Raw genomic sequence first — 25,063 nt, 5'->3', positions numbered from 1 at the left:
TCCTCCATGGAGAAATAGACAGTGACATCCTCACACCTTATAGGAACCTGACACACACAATGATACAGTCATCACCCAGACACATCCCCTGGTGTTACTGTATAATGTCCCATTCCCAGCAGTCACCTCTCCAGTCAGCAGCTGAATGATCTTGTTGGTGAGTTCTAGAATCCTCTGATCATTGTTTCTCTCATGTATCAGTGAGTGAGGTGGAGGCTCCGTGATGGGGATCTGGATCCTGCTCCATCCAGATGTTTCCTTCAATACTGTGTAATCCTATATACAAAATTAATTAAACTCTACCTTGTGAACAATACATACATGTAACATGTCATTAGAGCATTGCATTGTCTGTTGATTCAAAAAAAGGCAAAAGAATAATGAAAGCCACTTCCAGTTTCTCCAGAAATAAAGGGTACAGTTATACAGTAAGTCAACCTACATCTTTCAGGTAGCAAAGAACAAATAGATGTTAAAACATTTGGGGAACTCCGGGAAACATTAGGGTATATTGTAGGGTTCAAGCGTACAGCGAGTTTTAAATGTATAAAAATCATATTTTCTCAGGTATCCACTGGGGGACACCGGGAAAGATTGGGGATGTCCCAAAGATTGGGTATGTCCCGGGAAAGATTAGGGATGCCAACACGGGTGGGAACATTCAGAAGGAACATAGAAAAGCACCTTTCAAAACTAGCATCAATGGATGACAACACATTGAACTTGTAGAATCTGGTAAAAGTGTGAACAGACCAGGTGACCTCCCGACACAGCTGCTCAGTCGAGGTGCCACGTCTTACCGCCTAAAAAGCACTCACCAACCTGGTGGAGTGAGCCCGTAGATTCTTAGGAACAGGCTACCATGCTCCACTATAAATCTGATGGATTAGAGTCGTAATAAATCTAGCAATGGTAACTATAGAGGCTGGACAAAAGATAATCAGTCCTGCTTATGTCTTGAGTCCTACGCACATAAGTTTGCAAAGCTCTGACCCCATCCAGAGAACAAAGAGAGTCCTCACCGTCTCAAGATCGATTCTTAGTCAGTGCCAGGATCACAATGTTTTAATTAATGTGGGATCTGGACACCACCTTCGGTTGGAAGGAGGGTTTGGTCTGAAGAACTGTCCTAGCTTCATGAAAAAGTACAGACTTGCAGGACAAGGCTGCTAGCTCTGAAACTCTTCATGTCGTACAAATGGACAGTCTTTCATGCAAGGAATTTCAAATCAACAGAGACCAAGGGTTCAAAAGGGAATTTCTGCAAAGCATTCAACACCAAGTTCAGATCTCAAGGAGCCTCTGGTGGAACATAAGAAGGTTATACCCTGTAAAAAATTTTGCACATACGGCATTAGCGTCAGTCTTCTTTAAAAGAAAGCAGACAGAGCTGACAACTAAACCCCAAGAGCGCTATCGTGCAAACCGGCGTCCAGCAATTTTATGTCATCCAGACTCTACGATAATTTTTTGTCGAACCTAGCTTACGAGCCCTAAGCATGGTTTGCACCACACACTAACAATCTGTTTGCTCAAAGGATCATGGCTTCAACAGCCACACCGTTAAAGCCAGTTCTTCTAAACCGTGATGAAGAAACAGTCTTGGATTTAGAAGGCCTGGCCAGAGCAGCAGATGCCACAAATGACCTGCTGCCATGGAAAAGACGTTAGTGTACCAAGCCCTTCAAGGCCAAACTGGAGCCACCAGAATAAGAGAGATACCCTCTCTCCTTACCTTCTTCAAGACTCTCAGCAGCATGACCATTGGAAAGAACAGGTAAACGGACATGGTGTTTACCAAAACCGCCCAGGGATCTCTTGCCCTGAAACAGAAGACCTACGCCTTGTGGTTCTACGGAGACGCCATCATGTCCACACCCAGTTGATCCCACCTGCCCATGATCTTATGAAACGACTCTGGGTGCAGAGACTATTCGCCGAGGTGAAGAGTCTGCCTGCACAGAAATTCTGCCTCCTAATTCTCCACCCCTAAGAGGATGTCTTGAACATGTTTTTTTTGGCCCACAGAAGATCCTGCGTGTCTCTCGCATGGTTAGAGGATTCCCAATACCACCCTTGTGATTGAGGTATTCCACCTCCATGACTGTAATTTCCTTGCCCTGCACTAAATGTTTGGTACTGACCAGACACTAGACCACCACTTGCAGCTCAGTTCAAACACACTGATTGAAAATGTGGATTCCCCCAAAGTTTAAAGACTCTGAGAGTGGTCGTGAAGACAAACAGCTCTCCAACCCCTCAGACTGGCTTCCATCATTACCAAAGTCTAATCCCAGATTGAAAATGGGCAACCTCTGCAGTGATTCTCTGTCTGCAGTCACAAAAGGAGTGACTGACACACCCTTGGGGAAAGATGAATCAAGTGACTGGAAAGACACAGGCGAGATCTGTTTCACTTTGAGAGGACAGCTGAAACTCCCTCGCATGAAACTGAAACTAGACCGACTTGAAAGTTGATATCATCTTGCGTAGAATCTTCATGCAGAAGTGTACTGAAGTCTGTCTGACAGCCAGGAGAAACCTTACCATTTTTGAAGGGCCTGAATCTTGTCTGGCGGAATGAACAGCCTGTGTTTGCGGGTGTGAAATAGGAGACTCAAAAGAACATCTGCTGGGACGGATTCAACGTGGACATGAAGTTCAGAATCCAACTGTGGGACTCCAGAGTCTGTGACGTCACCTGGACAAGGGACAGAAGCACCAATGTTGCTTCCACCTTCATGAGAAGAGTATTGGGATTGGAAATGGTAGTCAGTCCCTTAGCCATGACCTTGGTGAAGACTAATGGGGCCGTGGCGAGTCCAAAGGGAAGAGTCCGGAACTGGTAGAGTTCGAACTGAGCAGCAAACCTGAGAAGGGACTGATGTCCTTCCCAGATTGGAACATGTAAATAGGTGTCCTTCATATTCAAAGTCACTAAGAACTTGTCCTGTTCCATGCTGTGTATTGCTGACATCAAAGACTCCATCTTGAATTTGGGCACCTGTATCTGGGTGTTTAAAGATTTGAGGTGCAGAATTGGTCTCAACGAACCATCGGTTTTTGAACCAAAAACAGGTTAGAGTAAAACCCAAAAAATCTTTGATGACCTGGAACTGGTATAACCATCACTATCCGATTTTTGGGAAGCCCTGTGGTAAGGAACTGTCTGGGGGGATACCTGACAAGTTCTATCATATATCCCCAATCCCCCTCACACAGGCATCTGTGGTAGACTGAAATCACTGATCCCACAAGAGGAATAGACAGGCTCCCATCACAGCTGATCTTGGATGTGCAGAACGCCTGTCATGACAATTGCTTGTCGGCAGACTTGGCTGCCGAATGTCTAGCAGTTCAGGCATGACTCTCATGCTGCAAACCACCGCTGTGCGCAGAAGACAGCCCTCTGGAGTCATGATTCCGCGCTCTACCAGGAAATTGAAAGGAGTGAAACCTCTACACTTTGGATTTTGGAGCATTAACAGGAAGAAAAGCACTTTTTCCACCTGTCTTCTGACTAATAATGGTATCAAGCTCGGGCCCAAATAAGACAACCACCAGAAAAGTGAAGCGACACAATTGTCTTCTTAGACTCCACATCAGTTTCCCAGGCCTTAAGCCAGAGGGTTCGAAGAACCGAGACCGCAGAGATCTGTGCCACAATCAGTCCCGCATCCAGGGTACAAAGGGAAGCAATTCAGATCCTGGCTTGCGAGCTAACAAGCCCTCAGAATGCTGTTCTGACCATTGTTCAGTAGCTTTATCCACCCAAGCAGAAGCCAAGGCAGATCTTAAAGAGGCTCCAGCCACTATGAAAATTGATTTAAGGATGCCCTCAACCTTATGGTCTACCCCATCTTTAATCATGGCTGCACTGGGAATGGGAATGATAGTTGTCTTAGACAACTGTGCAACAGGTGCGTCCACCTTAGGGGGACGTTTTCCATTTCCTAATACCCTCAGATGATAACAAAGGACTGCAGTCTACAGGACACCTGAAACTTCCGGTCTGGTTAGTTCCAAGCCTCACCCATCAAATCATCCAGCTGGGAAGAAGATAAGAAAGAAAGAGCGCTCTTAGCACCAGTTATAAAACATACCCTGCCTCGCTGGACACTTAAACAAAACTGAAACCTAACAGGAAGGGGGAGTTATAGAGGGGGAGAAGCTACGGTGAACTTTTAGGAAGTATCAAAGTGCCCACACACCGAGTCCCTACTCAATACCCCTCCCCCCCTTCCCCACAAACACAATGTTTCCCTGGTTTACCCCAATGGATGCCTGAGAAAGAACATTTGATTGGGGGGAAAAAACAACAACAAACAGAAAGAAAATGTTACATGTTAAAAGAATTCTTCAAAATCTTCCTTCACCACTTCATCACCAGTGATCTTTGTAACTATGTTATACAGCCCTCTGTTATATACAAGAGTGATGTGACATTCCCAGAATCCCTCACCTCTCTAGTCAGCAGATGGATGATGTCCATGGAGAGATTTAATATCCTAGCAATCATATCCATCTTCAAAGTCTGGTGATTCTCCATCATCATGTCCTTGTACAGATCCTTGTGTCCTTCTAAATACTCCCACTCCTCCATGGAGAAATAGACAGTGACATCCTGACACCTTATAGGAACCTGACACACACAATGATACAGTCATCACCCAGACACATCCCCTGGTGTTACTGTATAATGTCCCATTCCCAGCAGTCACCTCTCCAGTCAGCAGCTGAATGATCTTGTTGGTGAGTTCTAGAATCCTCTGGTCATTGTTTCTCTCATGTATCAGTGAGTGAGGTGGAGACACCGTGATGGGACTCTGGGTCCTGCTCAGTCCTCCTGACACACAGGGACGGCTACTGGGTGTCACTCGCTTCCCTGGTGTCTTCACTACTGTGTAATCCTGTGTATTGAGACATAAATAAAATTAAATGAAAACTCAAAGTTTGTAGAGTAGTTTTTTTAGCACTTCAATTTGATAAACAGATATAAAGGGGATGATGATGAGTTGGAAGAATATGCATAAAAACCCACGAATAATAAGAGCTTATTTATGTTCATATGCGGAGCAAGATGCGTCCATCTCTGCACCAGGTACATATATGACAGGTTTACATCAGGTGCACATCAGATACACTACACCCAACCATGTCATAAATACAAGAATAATTTTAACATTTGTTTTGATAGCGAAAAACACATTCAGTATTAAGTTTGAATTAAATAAAACATATATAATAAAGCATGTATTATTAGTGTATATTTATTGAGCGCCACCATATTATGCTCTGTACATAGAATATTAATTAGGCAATAGTCTATATAGTCACATATGTCCCTGCCACGCTGGAGCTTAGTTTAAATTCCCTAATACATACAGACTAAAGTCCATTTTAGTCAGCAGCCAATTAACCTTCTAGTATGTTTCTGAAGAGTGAGAGCAAATCAGAGCACCCAGGGAAAACCCACGAAAACACGGACAGAACATACAAACTCCTGACCCATGTGCTGTGAGGCCACAATGCTAACCATTGTGCCACCTATAATCTTCTTTCTTGTGCACGAAAGAAAGTAGCAAGAAATGTATTCTAAAATAAACCCACAAAATTATAGAATATAGGCACAAGCAAAGAAGAAAGCACTATTAGCTTCAGAGGCTAGTGATAGCAGCTGTCGTCATCATCAGGGCGGGTAATTGCCACAGCCCTCAGGCACCCACCAGTGATACAGCAACTGACAGGTGTCTCCATGTCTCACTCGCAATTACACGAACACACTGTGCGTTCCCTCCCCTCATTCCGCCTCTCTAACAGTAAGAAGGCACAAGTGTCAGATCTACATACGGACGTAGGTGTACACTTTCTTTGTGGGCATGTGCAGTACAAAACACACTCTACCAGACCCCATTGTAGTGAATATAGTTGCCCACTGTCTTTGAAAATGTGTCCATAGGTTTTAATATGTTTAAAATTGTCCAGTACCAACTCCTGGAGATGCCATTTTCAATTTCTATTGATGCTCTTTATAAAAAAAAAAAAAAAGTTTCTTAAATACAAAAACAATGCAATTTTATTATTTAAGTGGTCATGTGATGTTTGGTAAATGTCCTTTATGGGCATAAAGTGCTCCAAACCCAAAATGCATAAATAGATGTCCATGGCCTGCAGAGCCGTAATTTAAAATTTTAGCTTGTGGGGCAAGAAGGATTATGCCACCCCCCTAGCCTACAATTTTAAACAAATTCACCTAAAATACTTATAAACTGCGCCCCCCTTCAGCAATGTGCCCTGGGCAGCCACCCCTCTTGCACATCACTAGTTACGGCTCTGTCTATAGGTACAGACCAAAGAGTCCCTGGAATTTTATATTTAAATGTTGGCAATGATGAGTAGTGATGTCACTATGACAATCCCAGAATCCCTCACCTCTCCAGTCAGCAGGTAGATGATCTCCAGGGTGAGATGTAAAATCCTCTCAGTCATGTGACTCCTGTCCTTGTCCATCCTCAGTGAATCAGGGATTTATACAGGACGGGGGTCACCTTCACGTAACATCTACAGACTCTGTTCACAGTTCAATTATCTAGAAATAAATAATAAATACAACTGAGTACACATGTAACATATTGAAATATGAAACCCTAAGTGATCATTAAAGCACTTCTCTTTCCCATGAGCCTTAGAGCCCTGGCAAGTTTTTCTTGGACGTTCCCCTGATAAAGCTTCATAAGGTGGAACCAGTGATCCTCACTGGGCCAGTAGCCTTGGTCTTACCTGACCTATAGGGTGTGATTTAGAGTTAATTTTAACTACAGCCTTGGAATTTACGGTGCAGGAATTCTTCCGCCGCCTGATGTCGCTTTTAGCCACCTGACACACACTGATCACTATACACAGGTCACAATGATATCACACACCTGATACACACTGATCACTATACACAGGTCACAGTGATATCACACACCTGATACACACTGATCACTATACACAGGTCACACTGATATCACACATCTGATACACACTGATCACTATACACAGGTCACACACCTGCTACACACTGATCACTATACACAGGTCACACCGATATCACACACCTGATACACACAGATCACTATACACAGGTCACACTGATATCACACACCTGATACACACTGATCACTATACACAGGTCACACACCTGATACACACTGATCACTATACACAGGTCACACACCTGATCACTATACACAGGTCACACCGATATCACACACCTGATACACACAGATCACTATACACAGGTCACACTGACATTACACACTGATCACTATACACAGGTCACAGGTACATCACACACATACACAATCCTGCCCACCTACTTCCTCCTCACCTAATATTACACCTGATAATAGGACTTTATTCCAGTTACTGGTGTTCTGGGAGATTGAGTCTCTGTCCTATCTCATGTAAAGTTATCTGGGATGTTTGTATTATTTTACGAAAACACTAGAGTTACTCTATAAAAACGTGTAAATATACTCACATGTCGGCCATTTTACTGAAGACCAACGTCGCTTGTGAAACCCGCACTGTCCTCAGTAAAATGACGCCAGTATAGAAGTAATTATTTGACCTCTGATCCCTCATTTCCCCTCCCGGACACCGGCGGTTTCTCTCTATGCTTATTCTCCAGCCTTTATCTTACGTGACTCGTCCCATCCACCATATTATCCTCATCTTATTTCCCGGCCCGCCCGTCTGACTTCCTCACGTCCTTTCTTCGGCTCACTTAGATTTACCTTCGCGCGCCCTCCTAACCAACAATTAACCCTCACATGACATGTCCACACCTGCCCTCAGCACCCCCCCCCCCCCCTCCCATGTCCACACCTGCCCTCAGCACCCCCCCCCCCCCTCCCATGTCCACACCTGCCCTCAGCACCCCCCCTCACATGTCCACGCCTGACCCCCGGCACCCCCCCCCTCACATGTCCACACCTGCCCTCAGCACCCCCCCTCACATGTCCACACCTGCCCTCAGCACCCCCCCTCACATGTCCACACCTGCCCTCAGCACCCCCCCTCCCATGTCCACACCTGCCCTCAGCACACCCCCTCACATGTCCACACCTGCCCTCAGCACCCCCCCTCACACATCCACGCCTGCCCTCAGCACACCCCCTCACACATCCACGCCTGACCCCCGGCACCCCCCCCCCTCACATGTCCACACCTGCCCTCAGCACCCCCCCCTCCCATGTCCACACCTGCCCTCAGCACCCCCCCCTCACATGTCCACGCCTGACCCCCGGCACCCCCCCCCCCTCACATGTCCACACCTGCCCTCAGCACCCCCCCCTCACATGTCCACGCCTGACCCCCGGCACCCCCCCCCCTCACATGTCCACACCTGCCCTCAGCACCCCCCCTCACATGTCCACACCTGCCCTCAGCACCCCCCCTCACATGTCCACGCCTGACCCCCGGCACCCCCCCCCCCTCACATGTCCACACCTGCCCTCAGCACCCCCCCTCACATGTCCACACCTGCCCTCAGCACCCCCCCCTCACATGTCCACACCTGCCCTCAGCACCCCCCCTCACATGTCCACACCTGCCCTCAGCACCCCCCCTCCCATGTCCACACCTGCCCCCCGGCACCCCCCCTCACACGTCCACGCCTGACCCCCGGCACACCCCCCCCCCCCCCCTCACATGTCCACACCTGCCCTCAGCACCCCCCCTCACATGTCCACACCTGCCCTCAGCACCCCCCCTCACATGTCCACACCTGCCCTCAGCACCCCCCCTCACATGTCCACGCCTGACCCCCGGCACCCCCCCCCCCTCACATGTCCACACCTGCCCTCAGCACCCCCCCTCACATGTCCACACCTGCCCTCAGCACCCCCCCTCACATGTCCACACCTGCCCTCAGCACCCCCCCTCACATGTCCACACCTGCCCTCAGCACCCCCCCTCACATGTCCACACCTGCCCTCAGCACCCCCCCTCCCATGTCCACACCTGCCCTCAGCACCCCCCCTCACACGTCCACACCTGCCCTCAGCACCCCCCCTCACACGTCCACACCTGCCCTCCGGCACCCCCCCTCACACGTCCACGCCTGACCCCCGGCACCCCCCCCCCCCTCACATGTCCACACCTGCCCTCAGCACCCCCCCTCACATGTCCACACCTGCCCTCAGCACCCCCCCTCACATGTCCACACCTGCCCTCAGCACCCCCCCTCACATGTCCACACCTGCCCTCAGCACCCCCCCTCACATGTCCACACCTGCCCTCAGCACCCCCCCTCACACGTCCACACCTGCCCTCAGCACACCCCCTCACATGTCCACACCTGCCCTCAGCACCCCCCCTCACACGTCCACACCTGCCCTCAGCACCCCCCCCCTCACACGTCCACACCTGCCCTCAGCACCCCCCCTCACACGTCCACACCTGCCCTCAGCACACCCCCTCACATGTCCACACCTGCCCTCAGCACACCCCCTCACACGTCCACACCTGCCCTCAGCACCCCCCCCCTCACACGTCCACACCTGCCCTCAGCACCCCCCCTCACACGTCCACACCTGCCCTCAGCACCCCCCCTCACACGTCCACGCCTGCCCTCAGCACCCCCCCTCACACGTCCACGCCTGCCCTCAGCACCCCCCCACACATGTCCACGCCTGCCCTCAGCACCCCCCCACACATGTCCACACCTGCCCTCAGCACCCCCCCACACATGTCCACACCTGCCCTCAGCACCCCCCCACACATGTCCACACCTGCCCTCAGCACCCCCCCACACATGTCCACACCTGCCCTCATCACCCCCTTCACATGTCCGCGTCTGCCCACAGCACCCCCTCTCACACGTCCACGCCTGACCCCCGGCACCCCCCCTTACACGTCCACACCTGACCCCCGGCACCCCCCCTTACACGTCCACGCCAGACCCCAGGCTCCCCCCTCACACGTCCAAGCCTGACCCCCAGCACCCCCTTCACATGTCCACGCCTGCCCATAGCACCCCCCCCTGTGAGGCGATACAGCGCCGGTTAGAGTCCAGCACGCAGCGCCAAATGGGTTAAGTCCCGGTGCAGCCCACTGGGAGAAGGATGTATATAGTTAGAGATGTGTCTCTTCAAATGTATTTTAAATGTGCCCAAATGTATATTCTAAAAATATTTAACAAAATTATGCAGCCTTTCCCTGGTGGTCCAGTGCTGATCTGGGGATTCCTCTGGCGGTGTCGCATTGCTCCTCCGGTTTCCATTTGTAGGGACTGCAGCACCGCAATGCCATGGTGTCCCCCTGATCCATGGTGGTTTAGTGGGTAGGCACCCCGCCGGCAGCCTTGGTTCTGTAGCTGTAAGAGGCACTTCCTGGAGACCCAGCTTAAAAAGAAGCATCCTGAGCTCGAAGAGGTCCAGATGAGGGAGCACGAGGACTGCTGCCCACCATCTGGAGCCGATTTCTGCTTGAGGGGAAGCCAAACCCTGGGGCAAGTCCCCTGGAAGTATTTTGGCAAAATCATCAGCAGCAGCAGCCACTAACTCCGCAGCGCTGTACAGAGAACTCATTCACATCAGTCCCTGCCCCATTGGAGCTTACAATCTAAATTCCCTTTACTTTAACATGTAGAAGAATAGGAATTACACTGACCCTATGTAACCCCTAGAGCCTACCCATTATATGGTAGGAGTGGTTATAGGTGGTGTCTGAGTGCGGTCTCACCACAGTCCCAAATCTTCCCTGGAGTTCTCAGGGTAGAATGACTCGGGGAACACAGGACTAAATGGATGTACAGTAAGAAAGAACCTGATGGGGAAACGTAACATGGAGCATTTATCTGGGGATAACACAAAAGGACCATACAGGATAGCTTTGGGAAAGAATAATAGTTATTAGCGGAGCATACCGGTTGCCATATTGTTCTGGTGATACTTAGGCTATGATACATAGCGGCATGGTGGAGGGGATATGTTGCAATTTGCGGTGAATAGCGTCATCCCCGTCCCGTCTCCATCACTGGGCAGGATGAGGAGTTTGCATTAGATGGGAATACACCTCAGAGGTAAAACATATAGTAAGTGTCCCACACAGATAACATGGCGGCTGTCCCTCTGGTAGTGGCCGGGGCACACAGATAACACGGCGGCTGTCCCTCTGGTAGTGGCCGGGGCACACAGATAACACGGCGGCTGTCCCTCTGGTAGTGGTTGGGGCACACAGATAACACGGCGGCTGTCCCTCTGGTAGTGGCCGGGGCACACAGATAACACGGCGGCTGTCCCTCTGGTAGTGGCCGGGGCACACAGATAACACGGCGGCTGTCCCTCTGGTAGTGGCCGGGGCACACAGATAACACGGCGGCTGTCCCTCTGGTAGTGGCCGGGGCACACAGATAACACGGCGGCTGTCCCTCTGGTAGTGGCCGGGGCACACAGATAACACGGCGGCTGTCCCTCTGGTAGTGGCCGGTGCACACAGATAACATGGCGGCTGTCCCTCTGGTAGTGGCCGGGGCACACAGATAACATGGCGGCTGTCTCTCTGGTAGTGGCCCGGGGCACACAGATAACACGGCGGCTGTCCCTCTGGTAGTGGCCGGGGCACACAGATAACACGGCGGCTGTCCCTCTGGTAGTGGCCGGGGCACACAGATAACACGGCGGCTGTCCCTCTGGTAGTGGCCGGGGCACACAGATAACACGGCGGCTGTCCCTCTGGTAGTGGCCGGGGCACACAGATAACACGGCGGCTGTCCCTCTGGTAGTGGCCGGGGCACACAGATAACATGGCGGCTGTCCCTCTGGTAGTGGCCCGGGGCACACAGATAACACGGCGGCTGTCCCTCTGGTAGTGGCCGGGGCACACAGATAACACGGCGGCTGTCCCTCTGGTAGTGGCCGGGGCACACAGATAACATGGCGGCTGTCCCTCTGGTAGTGGCCGGGGCACACAGATAACATGGCGGCTGTCCCTCTGGTAGTGGCCGGGGCACACAGATAACACGGCGGCTGTCCCTCTGGTAGTGGCCGGGGCACACAGATGACACGGCGGCTGTCCCTCTGGTAGTGGCCGGGGCACACGGATAACATGGCGGCTGTCCCTCTGGTAGTGGCCGGGGCACACGGATAACATGGCGGCTGTCCCTCTGGTAGTGGCCGGGGCACACAGATAACATGGCGGCTGTCCCTCTGGTAGTGGCCGGGCAGTGATCACAGTAAGACTGATACAGAGAACATTACATCTGTATGTTACACATTCCACTATAACACATAATAAATGATAAAACAATGAGGATAGAAGAGGACACTGAGAACTATATGATACAGACAGGAAGTTGTACTGTGGGATCTGTCAGGGTGTAAAGAGATAATATAAGGACACTGAGGTAATGTACATAACAGGCAGAACCCGCTGCTCACATGTCCTGTACACACAGTGCGGCAGTAACATCATCATACGTCAGGAGCAGAGGATCATGGGTAATGTAGGTCTTACATAACACCACGGATTATTACACATTTATGTCCGTCATAGATCAGTGCGGCGGCCATTTTGTTGAAGACAATGTTCTACATAAAATGGCTTTTGTGAACCAATCGTAACGTATAGATAAAGATTTGACATTCATTCTTTAGATTAGATATCAGTGGTAGGCGCATTATTAAAAACTGTCTTCAGTGTAGGCGCCATTTTCTTGTAGAACAATACTTGTTTCTCTGCGAAAGTTGGTCTTCAGAAAAATGTCCAACATACAGGCAGGTTTAATTATGTCATTTGATTCCAGTAGCTCTGGTGTTCATGTGAGAGACTAGGAAGGGAACGATCTGGAGGGACTTTATCTTCTACTGTTAGAGATCCCATCAATTCCTGGATTTAATAGGTAATTACTATCTTGTGTGTAATGTCAGTGTGACCTGTGTATAGTGATCAGTGTGTATCAGGTGTGTGGTATCCTACATAAAGTGTTGGCTTTGCCTCACAGCACTGGGGTCATGAGCTCGATTCCCGACCATGGCCTTATTTGTGTGGTGTTTGTATGTTCTCCACGTGTTTGCGTGGGTTTCCTCCGGGTGCTTCGGTTTCCTCCCACACTACATAAACATACTGGTAGGTTAATTGGCTGCTGACAAAATTAACACTAGTCTGTGTGTTAGGGAATTTAGAGTGTAAGCTCCAATGGAGCAGGGACTGTTGCAAATGACAAATATCCTCTGCACAGCACTGCGTAAGTTGAGCTGTTAAATAGATAAATGGTGATGATACTCCTCCATAAAGTGTACAGCGGCTCCTTCCTCTCTCTGCCCTTGTTAGAAATATTCTTTCCTCCGGCTTCTCCAGTGCTGTCAGGTTATTCAGTTTCCTGTCCTGTAATGATCACTGATTGTCTGCTGGAGATCAGTGTAGTTCAGAGAACAGCTGAGCTGTCACTCAGCAGCGACCCAGAGGGAGGATTCACTTACTAATAATGGTTAGGGAAGGTGGGGGCTCAGATATACTTAGTGACAGGTAGAGCTCAACATGACTTATTTAGTACAAAGTATGGAGATTCTGGAGTTCCCAGGACATTCCCAGGACAGTAGGTATGATTTAAAACCTCATATATTTTTCTACCACCTTTATGCATTAAACTTGTACACGAGGATCTTTATCCAGAAACCCATTATCCAACAGTTGGAACACAGGAAGAAAAAGGAAAGTTGATGATTACAGTTCTTCAGTGATAATGTCACACACTTACACAGCTTATGACCCCTATTAATGTGAGAGTTGGGGGATCACCAGGAGTGAGGCAGCAGAGAGCGAGGCACCTACTGGGCACTCACCAAGATTCAGCGGAAGATGATAAGTTCTCATAATCTGCTAATTACTACTGACATCACCATGATCTCAGTCATTTCTACCCCTCCCACAACAGGTGCTGCTATAATTACTGTGATATTAATCACTGCCTCTGCTAGATATTCCTGACTACCCTATTCATGTATCTTTACCCCTTTGTAAGGCCAGTGCTGACCCTCGTGTTGTCTGTGCCCCTGCTCTGTGGGCATCTACCCCTAACCCTGGAGAAAGATCTTCCTGCACATTTTATATTTCCCCTTATTTTCTCTGCTGTGAATCTCCTCCTGTCCCCACACTGCTTATGAATTGAGGCCATGGTCCCCACACTACTTATGAATTGAGGCCATGGTCCCCACACTACTTATGAATTGAGGCAATGGTCCCCGCACTACTTATGAATTGAGGCCGGGGTCCCCACACTTCTTATGAATTGAGGCCGGGGTCCCCGCACTACTTATGAATGGAGGTGTGTGGAAGGACCAATACTTCTGACCACAAAAGATCCATTGGTGTAACAGTCAGCAATACAGCATTATGTGACTGATCGTATGAAGTCAGATCAGAGGAACTTCTGAGAAACACTGACCAGGTCTCAGGGAGAAGAGGAGATTTAATGGTCACTCAGTGTTCCATGTATGTTCTGTGATGTTTTTTTATAATTATTACATTTGTTCCTAAACAGCTGAGAGTCTTTACTAGAAATCACGTTCAACCCGTCCTGTATAAATCCCTGATTCACTGAGGATGGAGAAGGACAGGAGTCACATGACTGAGAGGATATTACATCTCACCCTGGAGATCATCTACCTGCTGACTGGAGAGGTGAGGGATTCTGGGAATATCACAGTGACATCACTATTATCTCTATTAATAAAACAGGAACCTGACTGGAGAAGTGAGGGATTTTGGGAGTGTCAGTGATAATATTATTCGTTATTGCCAACATTTTAAAACTGTTCCCAGGCATACATTAATGCTGGATGCATGGTGGTGTAATTGTACGTGTTATGTGTGGGCCACTAAACGCAAACCTAGGAGAGATATATATATATATATATATATATATATATATATAACCTGCGCCCACACTTTTGGGCACAGGTTCTCAGCTTGTGCCAAATACACCCTGCACCCTCTTCCCCTTCCAGTCTTTCTATAGCTGGATACTACTAGCTGTGCTGAGAGCTTTAAGGGTTATAGTGTTACTTGTATATTGTACTGTACTGTTATAGATTGTACGGTCTTATTGTTTGTAATCTGTACTGCGTTGCGGACATCTTGCGGCGCCCAATGGATAAAGGGTATTAATAATAATCCCATGCGCACAGCTCTTTGTCCATAATGTAAATAAAGTTTTGTAGCGGGATGAAGAACGTTTCCTGCTATGGTGTTTGTACAGTTTATTCTTCCCATGAGCCTCTGCTTTCTGGTTCTCCCTGTGGTACTTTCGACTCAACCTCAGTCTTCTCATCTGTACAGCTGTAACCGAGCAGCAGGTAGACAGTCTCTGATAAATGTATCAGTCCCAAGTTCCTCACAGAAGCTGGGATATATTGTATTGTACACAGTGGACCTGATTCATTAATGAAAGTAAGGCAAAAAAATGGGTACGTTTTTCCTGGACAAAACCATGTTACAATGCAAGGGGTGCATTTTAGTTTATTATTTTGCACAAAAGTTAAATACTGGCTATTTTTTCATGTAGCACACAAATACTTGATAGCTTTATGTTGAAATTTAAAGTTGATCTAGGATATACCCTACCCCTTCCCATGCAGCATGGTTTTGTCAAGGTGCAAAGTTACTAATCTTTTTTGCTTTCCTTTCCTTAATGAATCAGGCCCAATATGTTCTCATTTCTATCCCATGTTCTCATTTCTATCCCTGATGCAGTCATGAAGTTTTGAGGTTTTCAGTTTTTGCTCTATTGCAAAGTTACTAGAAAGTGTATATAGCAAATTATACTTGTAAAAATTATCTCGTCAATTTTTTTTATATTTAACCCCTGAAAAACCACCTCCACATAGGTGGTGTTTTTCTTTAACTTTTATTGATGCTTCTCTCAATACACAGGATTACACAGTAGTGAAGAAGACATCTGGTGAGTGTGTGACACCCAGCATCCATCCCCGGAGCAGGACCCAGAGTCCCATCACGGTGCCTCCACCTCACTCACTGATACATGAGAGAAACAATGACCAGAGGATTCTAGAACTCACCAACAAGATCATTCAGCTGCTGACTGGAGAGGTGACTGCTGGGAATGGGACATTATACAGTAACACCAGGGGACGTGTCTGGGTGATGACTGTATCATTGTGTGTGTCAGGTTCCTATAAGGTGTCAGGATGTCACTGTCTATTTCTCCATGGAGGAGTGGGAGTATTTAGAAGGACACAAGGATCAGTACAAGGACGTGATGATGGAGAATCACCGGCCCCTCACATCACTGGGTAAGAGGAGACTTACATTAATTGTAAAGGAGAGAGCAGTTTTCAGAAGCACCTAGATACACATCATCTGACATTCACCAATAAACAATGGTTTCACACTCTAAATTCGCATTTTGGTGAGTAACTTGCACTGAAACACAACAACCAGCCAAGTATTTTCAGTAGACAGATAAAAGGTAATTGCCCATTTGCTGCTGTCATTCAGTGCAAATTCTGTTCCTTAGTATAATGACAGTAAATAAGCTATTTTGTGTTTTGTTTTCTTACAGATGGATCCAATAACATAAATACCCCAGAGAAATGCCCCCGTCCTCTCTATTCACAGGATCATACAGATGGAAATCACAGTATCCCACAGGTAGGTGGGATTCAGGGTTTCAGCAAATACCAAAGTGACTGCACTATATGACATGTAGAGCAGCTGTGTGGATCTTATTGTTAAAAAGAAGCGCTATTCTCAGTCTCTGTCCGTCCCGGTGGTCTAGGTGCCAGTAGTGCGGCAGCGGCGGATCGCTGCTGCGCGTACGTCCCCTCTATGCCCCCGTATCCGGCTCTCAGTGGTTTAACGAGCAGCGTATAAGCTGTGTATGTGTCTGGGAATGTGTCACTATACACGGAGCTTGATGTGCATTGTACTGCAAACGTGTGGCCTAACATCCTTCTCACATTCCACTAACACCTATTACAGACTTCGGCCCATAGGTTCTGCCAATACTTATACTCTGATATTCTTTGTTTACTCTCCGTTCATTAAATCGGACCCTATTGAATCATCTTAATTTAATTTTCTTCTGGGCTATTCAGGTTGAAAATCTGATTGATACTAAAATAGAAGATATAGAGGGAGAAGAAGAGACGTATGTGAGGGGTGATCAGCAGTGTAAGGAGGAGGAAATCCCTACAGATATCACCACAGGTGAGTAATAAGCACTAAATACAGAACATAATCATAATCTCCTTGTTCAGTCACTACAACAATCTCTTATATGAATGAAGAGAACATATCTGCCCAGTGGGGGAGTCAGGAGCCATCATTCCCTATAGACTCCTGCTCTCCTCCTCACATCATGTCACTATGAGGACACAGGTTTAGTTAATACACCTATCCTGGTACAACAGCGTAGTTACAGAGTTAGTCTGATCATGGCCAAAGCTAGTGCAGGGATCCATCATCCTACAGCCCAGAAACACGATCCTGCTGAAGAGAACATTGGCGACTTCTTCTGAGTCCCCATGGAGTGGAGGTTTCTCATTGGCCTTGGCACCATCTACTGCTAATCCATAGGACTTGGAGGAGAATTTCTGGACTCACTTTTGCTCACGTTCTACCAAAAAATACCAAACATTTTCTGAAGGGTTTTGTACAAAGTAGGGAATATTGTGGGATTGTGTTAGAAAGTGGAAACAAGTTGTCGGGAGACTTTTTCATATAATCAATAGTCTGAGATGTTCTTATTGATACACAAGGCCTCCATCAGTAATAAGGGGAAGAGGCTGGGTACCACCTTCTACCCAGATAGTTCCACATGCCAGTGGTGCCACACAGAATGTGCCCTCTGCCTCACCCACTGCTGGAATACAGTGTTCTATATCTTTGGGGAATGTCATAAAATCAAGCACTATTGGTAGATATTAATCCCATGGTATAAGGATATTGTGATTCCCATTGAACCAGCCTGTTTATTGCTATATTACAGCAACATTAGGCTTAGAACATATAAGAGATCCCTCATTGTATAAATAGTAATCACAGCACATTCCTGCTTTCTCTATCATGCTATGGATGGCTGAGCTTAATGTAACAAGTCTGATGGAAGAACATTCACAGGTACATACAGCCGCTCTGTCCGAGGTATTATCATGTCATGTATACTGCTGTGTGTCTCCATAGCAGTGCACATATCTAGTCCTCTAATTAGGCTCTTGTTCTGGGGTTTGTACTGTGCTCTCTGCAATTATAGCCAATAACTGTACAAATTAGCTGCTGCTTCTTGTATTCTCTGCTGTTTTGTTTATCTGCGTCCTCTGTGTGACCTGATTTCTTCATTGTTTAACACGTGGTCCTGTGGCCAATCATGGGAGTTGTCTGATTATATAAACCCCTCAGTCACACACAGTCCTTGTCTGAGCAGCAGGTGTTATTACTGGGGAAGAGCCTTAATGTTCCGTATCTGATTCTCTGGCTTCCCATAGGCTGCTCCTCCTGACTACACTTTATATTCACCTGCCTATAGCTCAGGCTTTTCTTGATTTCAGATCACTGATCTCATGTCCAGATATGTATGTTTTCAGTACATTGTAGCGATTATTCTTGTATATACTTTACCTCTGTAATAGATCATTATGAAGAAAGCAAGTTATTCCTGAATGAACATTTTAAACACTTATGATCTTATATATACATTCATCATTTTATTACATATACAGGGAAATTTATAAAACCCGTATCCGGTGCACTGAGAGTTGAATCTGGAGATTTCATGCAGTCCCAGAAAAATACCCAATTCTGCTATAAATTTCTAGACCAGGTGCAAGTGCAAATTTACTATTGGATTATTATTTGGGAGCAATTCAGGAGAGTATTAATTAGAAAAATAAGCTGGTTTCGGTTTCATTCATATTAATATTTATTTTATTCCCAGCAGATGGACACAACAGCAGGGATAACTCGGAGGAACATCTCATTTTATCTCCAGAGTATAAAATAAAAGATAACATCACACAAGATTCTCCTGGAGAAGAGCCCATTACTCCAAATATATCTCCAGCACTTCACAGTGCAGATATAACATCTGATCCCTCTACCTGTGAGGAATGTTCTCCTGATAATGCAGATATTGTAACACATAGTACAGCTCTTAGAGGTGATAAAATATTATCCTGTTCTATAAGTGGCGTATGGTTTGCAGAGGATACAACTCCTAATACTCATCAGTCAGCTCACATGGGCGAGAAGTCATTTCCTTGTTCAGAATGTGGGAAATGTTTTGCACACAAATCATCTCTTGTTGCACATCAAAAGTTTCACACAGGTGAGAAGCCATTTCCATGTTTCGAATGTGGGAAATGTTTTACACAGAAATCAGATCTTTTTAAACATTGGAGAATTCACACAGGTGAGAAGACATTTCTGTGTACCGAGTGTGGGAGATGTTTTGGAGATAGAGTAGTGCTTGTTAGACATCAGAGAATTCACACGGGTGAGAAGCCATTTTCATGTTCCGAATGTGGAAATTGTTTTACAGATAAATCAGCTCTTGTTTCACATCAGAGAATTCACACAGGTGAGAAGCCATTTTCATGTTCTGATTGTGGGAAACAATTTATTCAGAAATCAGTTCTAGTAAGACATCAAAGAATTCACACAGGCGAGAAGCCATTTTCATGCTCTGAATGTAGGAAATGTTTCAGACAGAAATCACATCTCGCTAAACATTGTTTAATTCACACACATTTACACAGGTGAAATGTCATTTTACATGTATGTGGGAAGTGTCTTATTGTAAGAAGAAATCTCATTAAATAAACTGATAAAAACCCTTCCTTGACCTCTTTTCCCATTTCTTTATAGTGATAAAGAGGTATGAGCTGTTGTCCTTTTGTACTATTTTTTTTTTTAGCTGTTGTCCTTTTGTTATTTTCTGTTTCAATATAATTGAAATATAATCTCCATTAATGGAGAATGAAAATCAGCTTTGCCGTGTAGTTATTAGGGTTTGGAATTAAAGAACTCAAGTGGAATAAAGAACTCAAGTGGCACTGCTCTCAAGGCGTCAATGAAGGATTGACTATTGAAACTACTATCGAGTGATAAATAGGTCATACAGTCTGAGATCAGGACACAACTTTGAGCAATAAGTTCTATCCTGTTTCTGGCTATTCCTGGAGCACCGGGTAGAGTTCCAATAGGTGTATGTTGAGCACTCTCTATTTCTCTCACCTAAGTAAGGAGGATGATGCTGTGAATATCTTTTTGAAACTTCAATTTGTGATGTACATACTGATATTTTCACAATTGCTATATTGGAAAACCATGTAGTCATGTCCTTCAGAAGACAGGTCATGAAGGACCAAGCTGAAGTCAATGTGTTGGAGAAGGTAGAGTCATGAAGAAGGAAGCTGAAGTTGGTGGGTTAGAGAAGGTAGAGTCATGAAGAAGGAAGCTGAAGTTGGTGGGTTAGAGAAGGTAGAGTCATGAAGAAGGAAGCTGAAGTTGGTGGGTTAGAGAAGGTAGAGTCATGAAGAAGGAAGCTGAAGTTGGTGGGTTAGAGAAGGTAGAGTCATGAAGAAGGAAGCTGAAGTTGGTGGGTTAGAGAAGGTAGAGTCATGAAGGGTGAAGCTGAATTTGATGGGTTGGAGAAGGTAGAATTGTGACGAATGAAGCTGAAGATGCTGGATAGGTAAACAAACAAGGCTTTTTCAAGCTCCAACAAGGAAACACAAATCCGAACTTTGCTTGTGCAAACCTTAACAGGACTGATGGCTTTATAAAGCCTGCATACAGACGAGGTCTCTTACTCCAGTCTCTCTTGACGTTCAGCAGAAGTGCTGAGTGTGCAGTCAGTGTTCTAGAACTGTGTTACATCATCCAGTATGCTTTGTTGTGTAAGGTGATGATGCTGCAGTTATCAGTGCACGGCCACCTGTTGTCTGTAGATGGTATTGCAGAGCCTCACAGGCATGACGAGATCTAATTCTATCCTGTTTGTTCTTTCTTATCATAATAAAGGATGCAACGCTCTTTATACATAAGATCCTGTTCTGTTTTAATTATAATATTTATTGTTTTTAAATAAAAATAATCACTGAACTGAAGCAAAAAATCTATCTTTGCATTCTATGAAAATGACTTGAAGGAAAAATGTAAAACAAGTTCTAAATAATTTTTGGGATTAAGAATTAAATCATATTCTATAAAATGGTTGGTAAGTGTCATCTTTTTGTTTTTTAAAAGCTATTTTTTTTTTACAAATGGCTGCCAAACTCAAACTCTCTGCTACATAGACACTGGTCCTCAGCATGTCATGTGATGGCAGGGGGGGGTAGGAAGTGAGAGAATAGACACCTCAGAGCAGTGTTCCAAAGCCTTTCTGCCCACTATGTCATGTGACTGTGGTTGCTATGGACAGTGCGCAACTGAGGCTTACCACAGCTTTGACTTCCTAGTCATCTGTCTGATTGCCCTTTGGAACCACACTGATAGACATCAGTAAGAGGAGCATTGTCGTCTGAGAACAACAGCACTGACATGTAACCAATAGTTCAGTACACTAAGCAACAAGGACTTAGTGTAACACATAGGAATAGGTGTGATTTGTTGTGAATTATTATCATTACAATTATCAATTAACAGCTCTAGGATACTGCACTAAATCTCTTTATATAGAGACAGAAAATTGGGCACAATTCCACTCTAACATAAAGTTAAATAAATGTTCTCTCTAAAAATACCTATCTTTATATCTGTCTAGCTTATCATATATTCCATTGAAATGCTAGGCTCACCTGTTGGATGTAAAGTTCAGCCCCCTGATTTTGCTGATACCGCCCTAGGCTGGAAGCACTAGAGCTGGTTTTGCTTTGGGGGACGGGCCCATTTTATATATATATATATATATATATATATAGATATATATAGATATATATAGATATAGATTTCTTTTTTTTTTACACACTACCACAAGATCTGCTTATAATGTACCTTCTTCAAATGTACGCAATTTGCATACTATTTGTCACGAGCCGCGGCGGCTTGCTTCGGACTCCCTCTGGCGTCCCGGCCGTCACCTTGACGACCGTGACGTCATCTCCGCTTTCTGCCCGGCCGTTGCCGAGCGCGTCTATTGTAGCGCTGCGTCCCGGCAGTGCTGGGAGCCGGGCGCATGTGCGTAAGGAACAGAGGTGGGTTAATTAAGGAGGGGGGGCTTGGCCAGCAATTATTACCTCCCTGTGGGCTTGCTCCAGAGCTGGGCTCTGATTGGTGGCCATCAATATTTAAGGCAGTGAGGTCTGCAGCCTCACTGCCAGTTATAACTTTTCTACCACAGTCCTGCTGACCTGCTTTATCCTGATACCTGCTTCTGTTCCTGTCCCGTGGACACTCTATTGGATTTCTCGTGTATGACCCCTTGCCTGGATTTGGACCTTGCTCGTGTTTCTCGTGACCCTGACCTTCTTGCCTGTATCTGGACCTAGCTACCGTGCCTGTCACCCTTGACCTCGGCTTGTGTATTGCTCCGCTAGGATTCCCTCTGTTAAGCTCAAGTCCGCTATTATAGTTTCTGGCCTAGATGGGAATCCTTTGCCTGGGGGCAAGATTGAATGGGAAACTCCGCCATTACACCTGAGTGCTGGAGCGCTTCATTCAGAATCCATAACATTCCTCCTTATTAACTGTTCATCGGTTCCATTGGTTCTGGGCCATCCCTGGCTTTCCCGTCACAATCCTTTTGTGGATTGGAAGAAAGGGGAGATTGTTCAGTGAGGCTCATGCTGTTTACAGTCTTGCTTGACTCTGCCTCTGCAAATGCTCCAGACTATTCCTGAACAACTTCCCTCACAATACCACAAATTCTGGGATGTGTTCTCCAAGAAAGCTGCTGATGCTTTACCACCTCACCGGGATTTCGACTGTGCCATCGAACTTACCTGGTGCCAAGTTACCCAAGGGACGCTTGTATTCTCTGTCCGGTCCTGAGACCAAGTCCATGCAGGATTATATTGAAGAGAATTTGAAAAAGGGGTTCATCAGGCCCTCCAAATCTCCAGTAGGAGCTGGATGTTTTTTTTGTGTCCAAAAAAGATGGAGGACTGAGACCCTGTATCTACTACAGAGCACTAAACCTCATCACAATCAAAAACACCTACCCCCTTCCTCTCATCTCCGTACTATTCGATCAATTAAGAGGTGCAACAATCTTCACCAAAATCGATCTTCGTGGTGCATATAACCTCATACGTATTAGAGAAGGTGATGAGTGGAAGACGGCATTCAATATGCTTTCTGGCCACTACGAGTATCTTGTCATGCCGTTTGGTCTTAGTAACGCGCCTGCAGTGTTCCAGGATCTGATTAATGTTGTGCTACGTGAGTTCCTTGGACATTTCGTTGTCGTCTACTTGGACGACATCCTCATATATTCTGAGTCATTATCAGTACATCGGGATCACATCAGACAAGTTCTACAAAAATTGCGAGAACACCATCTCTATGCTAAATTTAAAAAATGTGAATTTGAGGTGCAGAAGGTGTCCTTTCTAGGTTATATAATCTCCTCTGAAGGATTCTCCATGGACCCAACCAAGGTCCAAGCTATCCGGGACTGGGTACAACCGAATAACCTCAAGGCGGTCCAGAGATTCTTGGGATTCGCCAACTATTATAGAAGATTTATTTGCGGCTTTGCTGATATTGTGGCTCCTATTGTCACCTTGACTCGCAAAGGAAGCGATCCAGCTAACTGGTCACCCCAGGCAATAACTGCATTTGAGACCCTGAAGAAAGCCTTTGTGTCTGCTCAGGTCCTTAGACATCCAAATCCTAAAGTACCATTATTCTTGAAGTCGATGCCTCCGACGTCAGTGCTGGTGCCATCGTGTCACAGAAAGATTCCCATACTCATCGCTAACACCCATGTGCCTACTTTTCCCGTTAGTTCTCTTCAGCGGAAACCAACTATGATGTGGGTAACCGAGAGCTGTTGGCAATCAAATTGGCCTTTGAGGAATGGCGACATTGGCTAGAAGGCACTGCACACCAGATCTCTGTTATAACGGATCATAAGAATCTGCAATATATACAATTGGCCAAACGCCTGAACCCCAGGCAGGCTCGTTGGTCTCTGTTCTTCACCCGTTTTAACTTTGTGATCACCTACCGTCCAGGTTCTAAAAATGTCCGGGCAGACGTCCTGTCCAGAAGCTTCCTGGCACACCATGCTCCAGTTACTAGTCCGGAGTCTATTGTTCCCTCGTCCATGATCCATGTTGGGTTAACCCAAGACCTGAGTTGCGCCCTGCAAAGGTTTCAAAGATCAGCTCCTGATAATACTCCGGTAGGATGCCTATTTGTCCCAGTTCATTTAAGGAAAGCGGTCCCTGCTGAAGCACACGATAATCAGACTGCTGGATATCCTGAAGTTTTCAAAACATTGGAAATTCTTTCCCGCACTGTATGGTGGCCATCTTTGTCTGCTGACGTCAAAAGTCACGTCCTCTCTTGTGAGGTTTGTGCCAGGAATAAAATTCCCAGGAATCGTCCGGTAGGCCAATTAGTTCCATTGGCCATTCCTGCAAAACCTTGGACACATTTGTCCATGGACTTTATTGTTGATTTGCCACCCTCTGCGGGACACAATACCATTTGGGTCGTGGTAGACCGCTTCAGCAAAATGGCACACTTCATACCGCTAACCAGGCTTCCTACCGCCCGAGATCTGCCCATTCTCTTCATCCAACATATTTTCCGTCTCCATGGACTCCCTTCTGCTATCGTTTCCGATCGTGGATCACAATTCATAGCACAATTCTGGAAATCCTTCTGTACCCTTCTCAGAATCAAGATCAGTCTGTCATCTGCATACCACCCTCAGTCTAATGGGCAAACTGAAAGGGTTAACCAGTCCCTAGAACAGTTCCTACGGTGTTATACTTCAGAATTTCATGACAACTGGTCCTCTCTGTTGCCCTGGGCGGAGTTCACCCATCTTACAATCCGTGCCACTCTGCATACTGCGCTAATTACTTTTCACTGACAGTATTAT

At 46.4% G+C, this 25,063-nt stretch overlaps 4 protein-coding genes across 6 annotated transcripts in view; 2 read left to right on the top strand and 2 right to left on the bottom strand.

Moving 5' to 3' along the window:
• The window catches only part of LOC142159906 (uncharacterized), a 543,776-nt gene that overhangs the window by 172,037 nt on the left and 346,676 nt on the right, over positions 1–25,063 (top strand). The window lies entirely within an intron of this gene.
• LOC142159880 (uncharacterized) overlaps positions 1–25,063 on the bottom strand; it is a 51,685-nt gene that overhangs the window by 9,620 nt on the left and 17,002 nt on the right. The gene's annotated exons all lie outside the window — the stretch shown is intronic.
• Positions 10–7,516, bottom strand: LOC142159970 (gastrula zinc finger protein XlCGF66.1-like). Its single transcript, XM_075214881.1, has 5 exons — positions 7,373–7,516; positions 6,433–6,589; positions 4,722–4,910; positions 4,463–4,642; positions 10–276 (listed from the first exon to the last, which is right to left on the bottom strand). Exons 2-5 carry the CDS (start codon positions 6,508–6,510, stop codon positions 31–33), a joined length of 693 nt encoding a protein of 230 aa, XP_075070982.1. The 5' UTR covers positions 6,511–6,589; positions 7,373–7,516; the 3' UTR covers positions 10–30.
• On the top strand, positions 12,059–19,843 carry LOC142159951 (uncharacterized). 3 transcript variants are annotated; one of them, XM_075214859.1, is made up of 6 exons: positions 12,059–12,889; positions 14,531–14,670; positions 15,922–16,301; positions 16,571–16,659; positions 17,106–17,217; positions 18,947–19,843. In XM_075214859.1, the coding sequence occupies exons 3-6, from the start codon at positions 16,217–16,219 to the stop codon at positions 19,765–19,767; spliced, it is 1,107 nt and encodes a 368-aa protein (XP_075070960.1). In that variant the 5' UTR covers positions 12,059–12,889; positions 14,531–14,670; positions 15,922–16,216; the 3' UTR covers positions 19,768–19,843. The 3 variants fall into 3 exon arrangements, with proteins under 3 accessions (XP_075070960.1, XP_075070958.1, XP_075070959.1); XM_075214857.1 differs by having other exon boundaries at positions 18,944–19,843; XM_075214858.1 differs by lacking the exon at positions 12,059–12,889 and adding an exon at positions 13,618–14,365 and having other exon boundaries at positions 18,944–19,843.

This window comes from Mixophyes fleayi, chromosome 6 (genome assembly GCF_038048845.1).
Source record: "Mixophyes fleayi isolate aMixFle1 chromosome 6, aMixFle1.hap1, whole genome shotgun sequence".
Taxonomy (NCBI): Eukaryota; Metazoa; Chordata; class Amphibia; order Anura; family Limnodynastidae; genus Mixophyes; species Mixophyes fleayi.
This window is presented reverse-complemented; position numbering and strand designations above follow the sequence as displayed.

Excerpts from the sequence above, each read along its gene's own strand:
- LOC142159970 (XM_075214881.1), bottom strand. The coding sequence starts at position 6,510 with ATGGACAAGGACAGGAGTCACATGACTGAGAGGATTTTACATCTCACC. Across the intron at positions 4,911-6,432 it reads TCTACCTGCTGACTGGAGAG|GATTACACAGTAGTGAAGAC; the intron begins GTGAGGGATTCT and ends CTCAATACACAG. Across the intron at positions 277-4,462 it reads TCCATCTGCTGACTAGAGAG|GATTACACAGTATTGAAGGA; the intron begins GTGAGGGATTCT and ends TTTTGTATATAG.
- LOC142159951 (XM_075214857.1), top strand. The coding sequence starts at position 16,217 with ATGGAGGAGTGGGAGTATTTAGAAGGACACAAGGATCAGTACAAGGAC. Across the intron at positions 16,660-17,105 it reads GAAATCACAGTATCCCACAG|GTTGAAAATCTGATTGATAC; the intron begins GTAGGTGGGATT and ends TGGGCTATTCAG. Across the intron at positions 17,218-18,943 it reads CCCTACAGATATCACCACAG|CAGATGGACACAACAGCAGG; the intron begins GTGAGTAATAAG and ends TTTTATTCCCAG.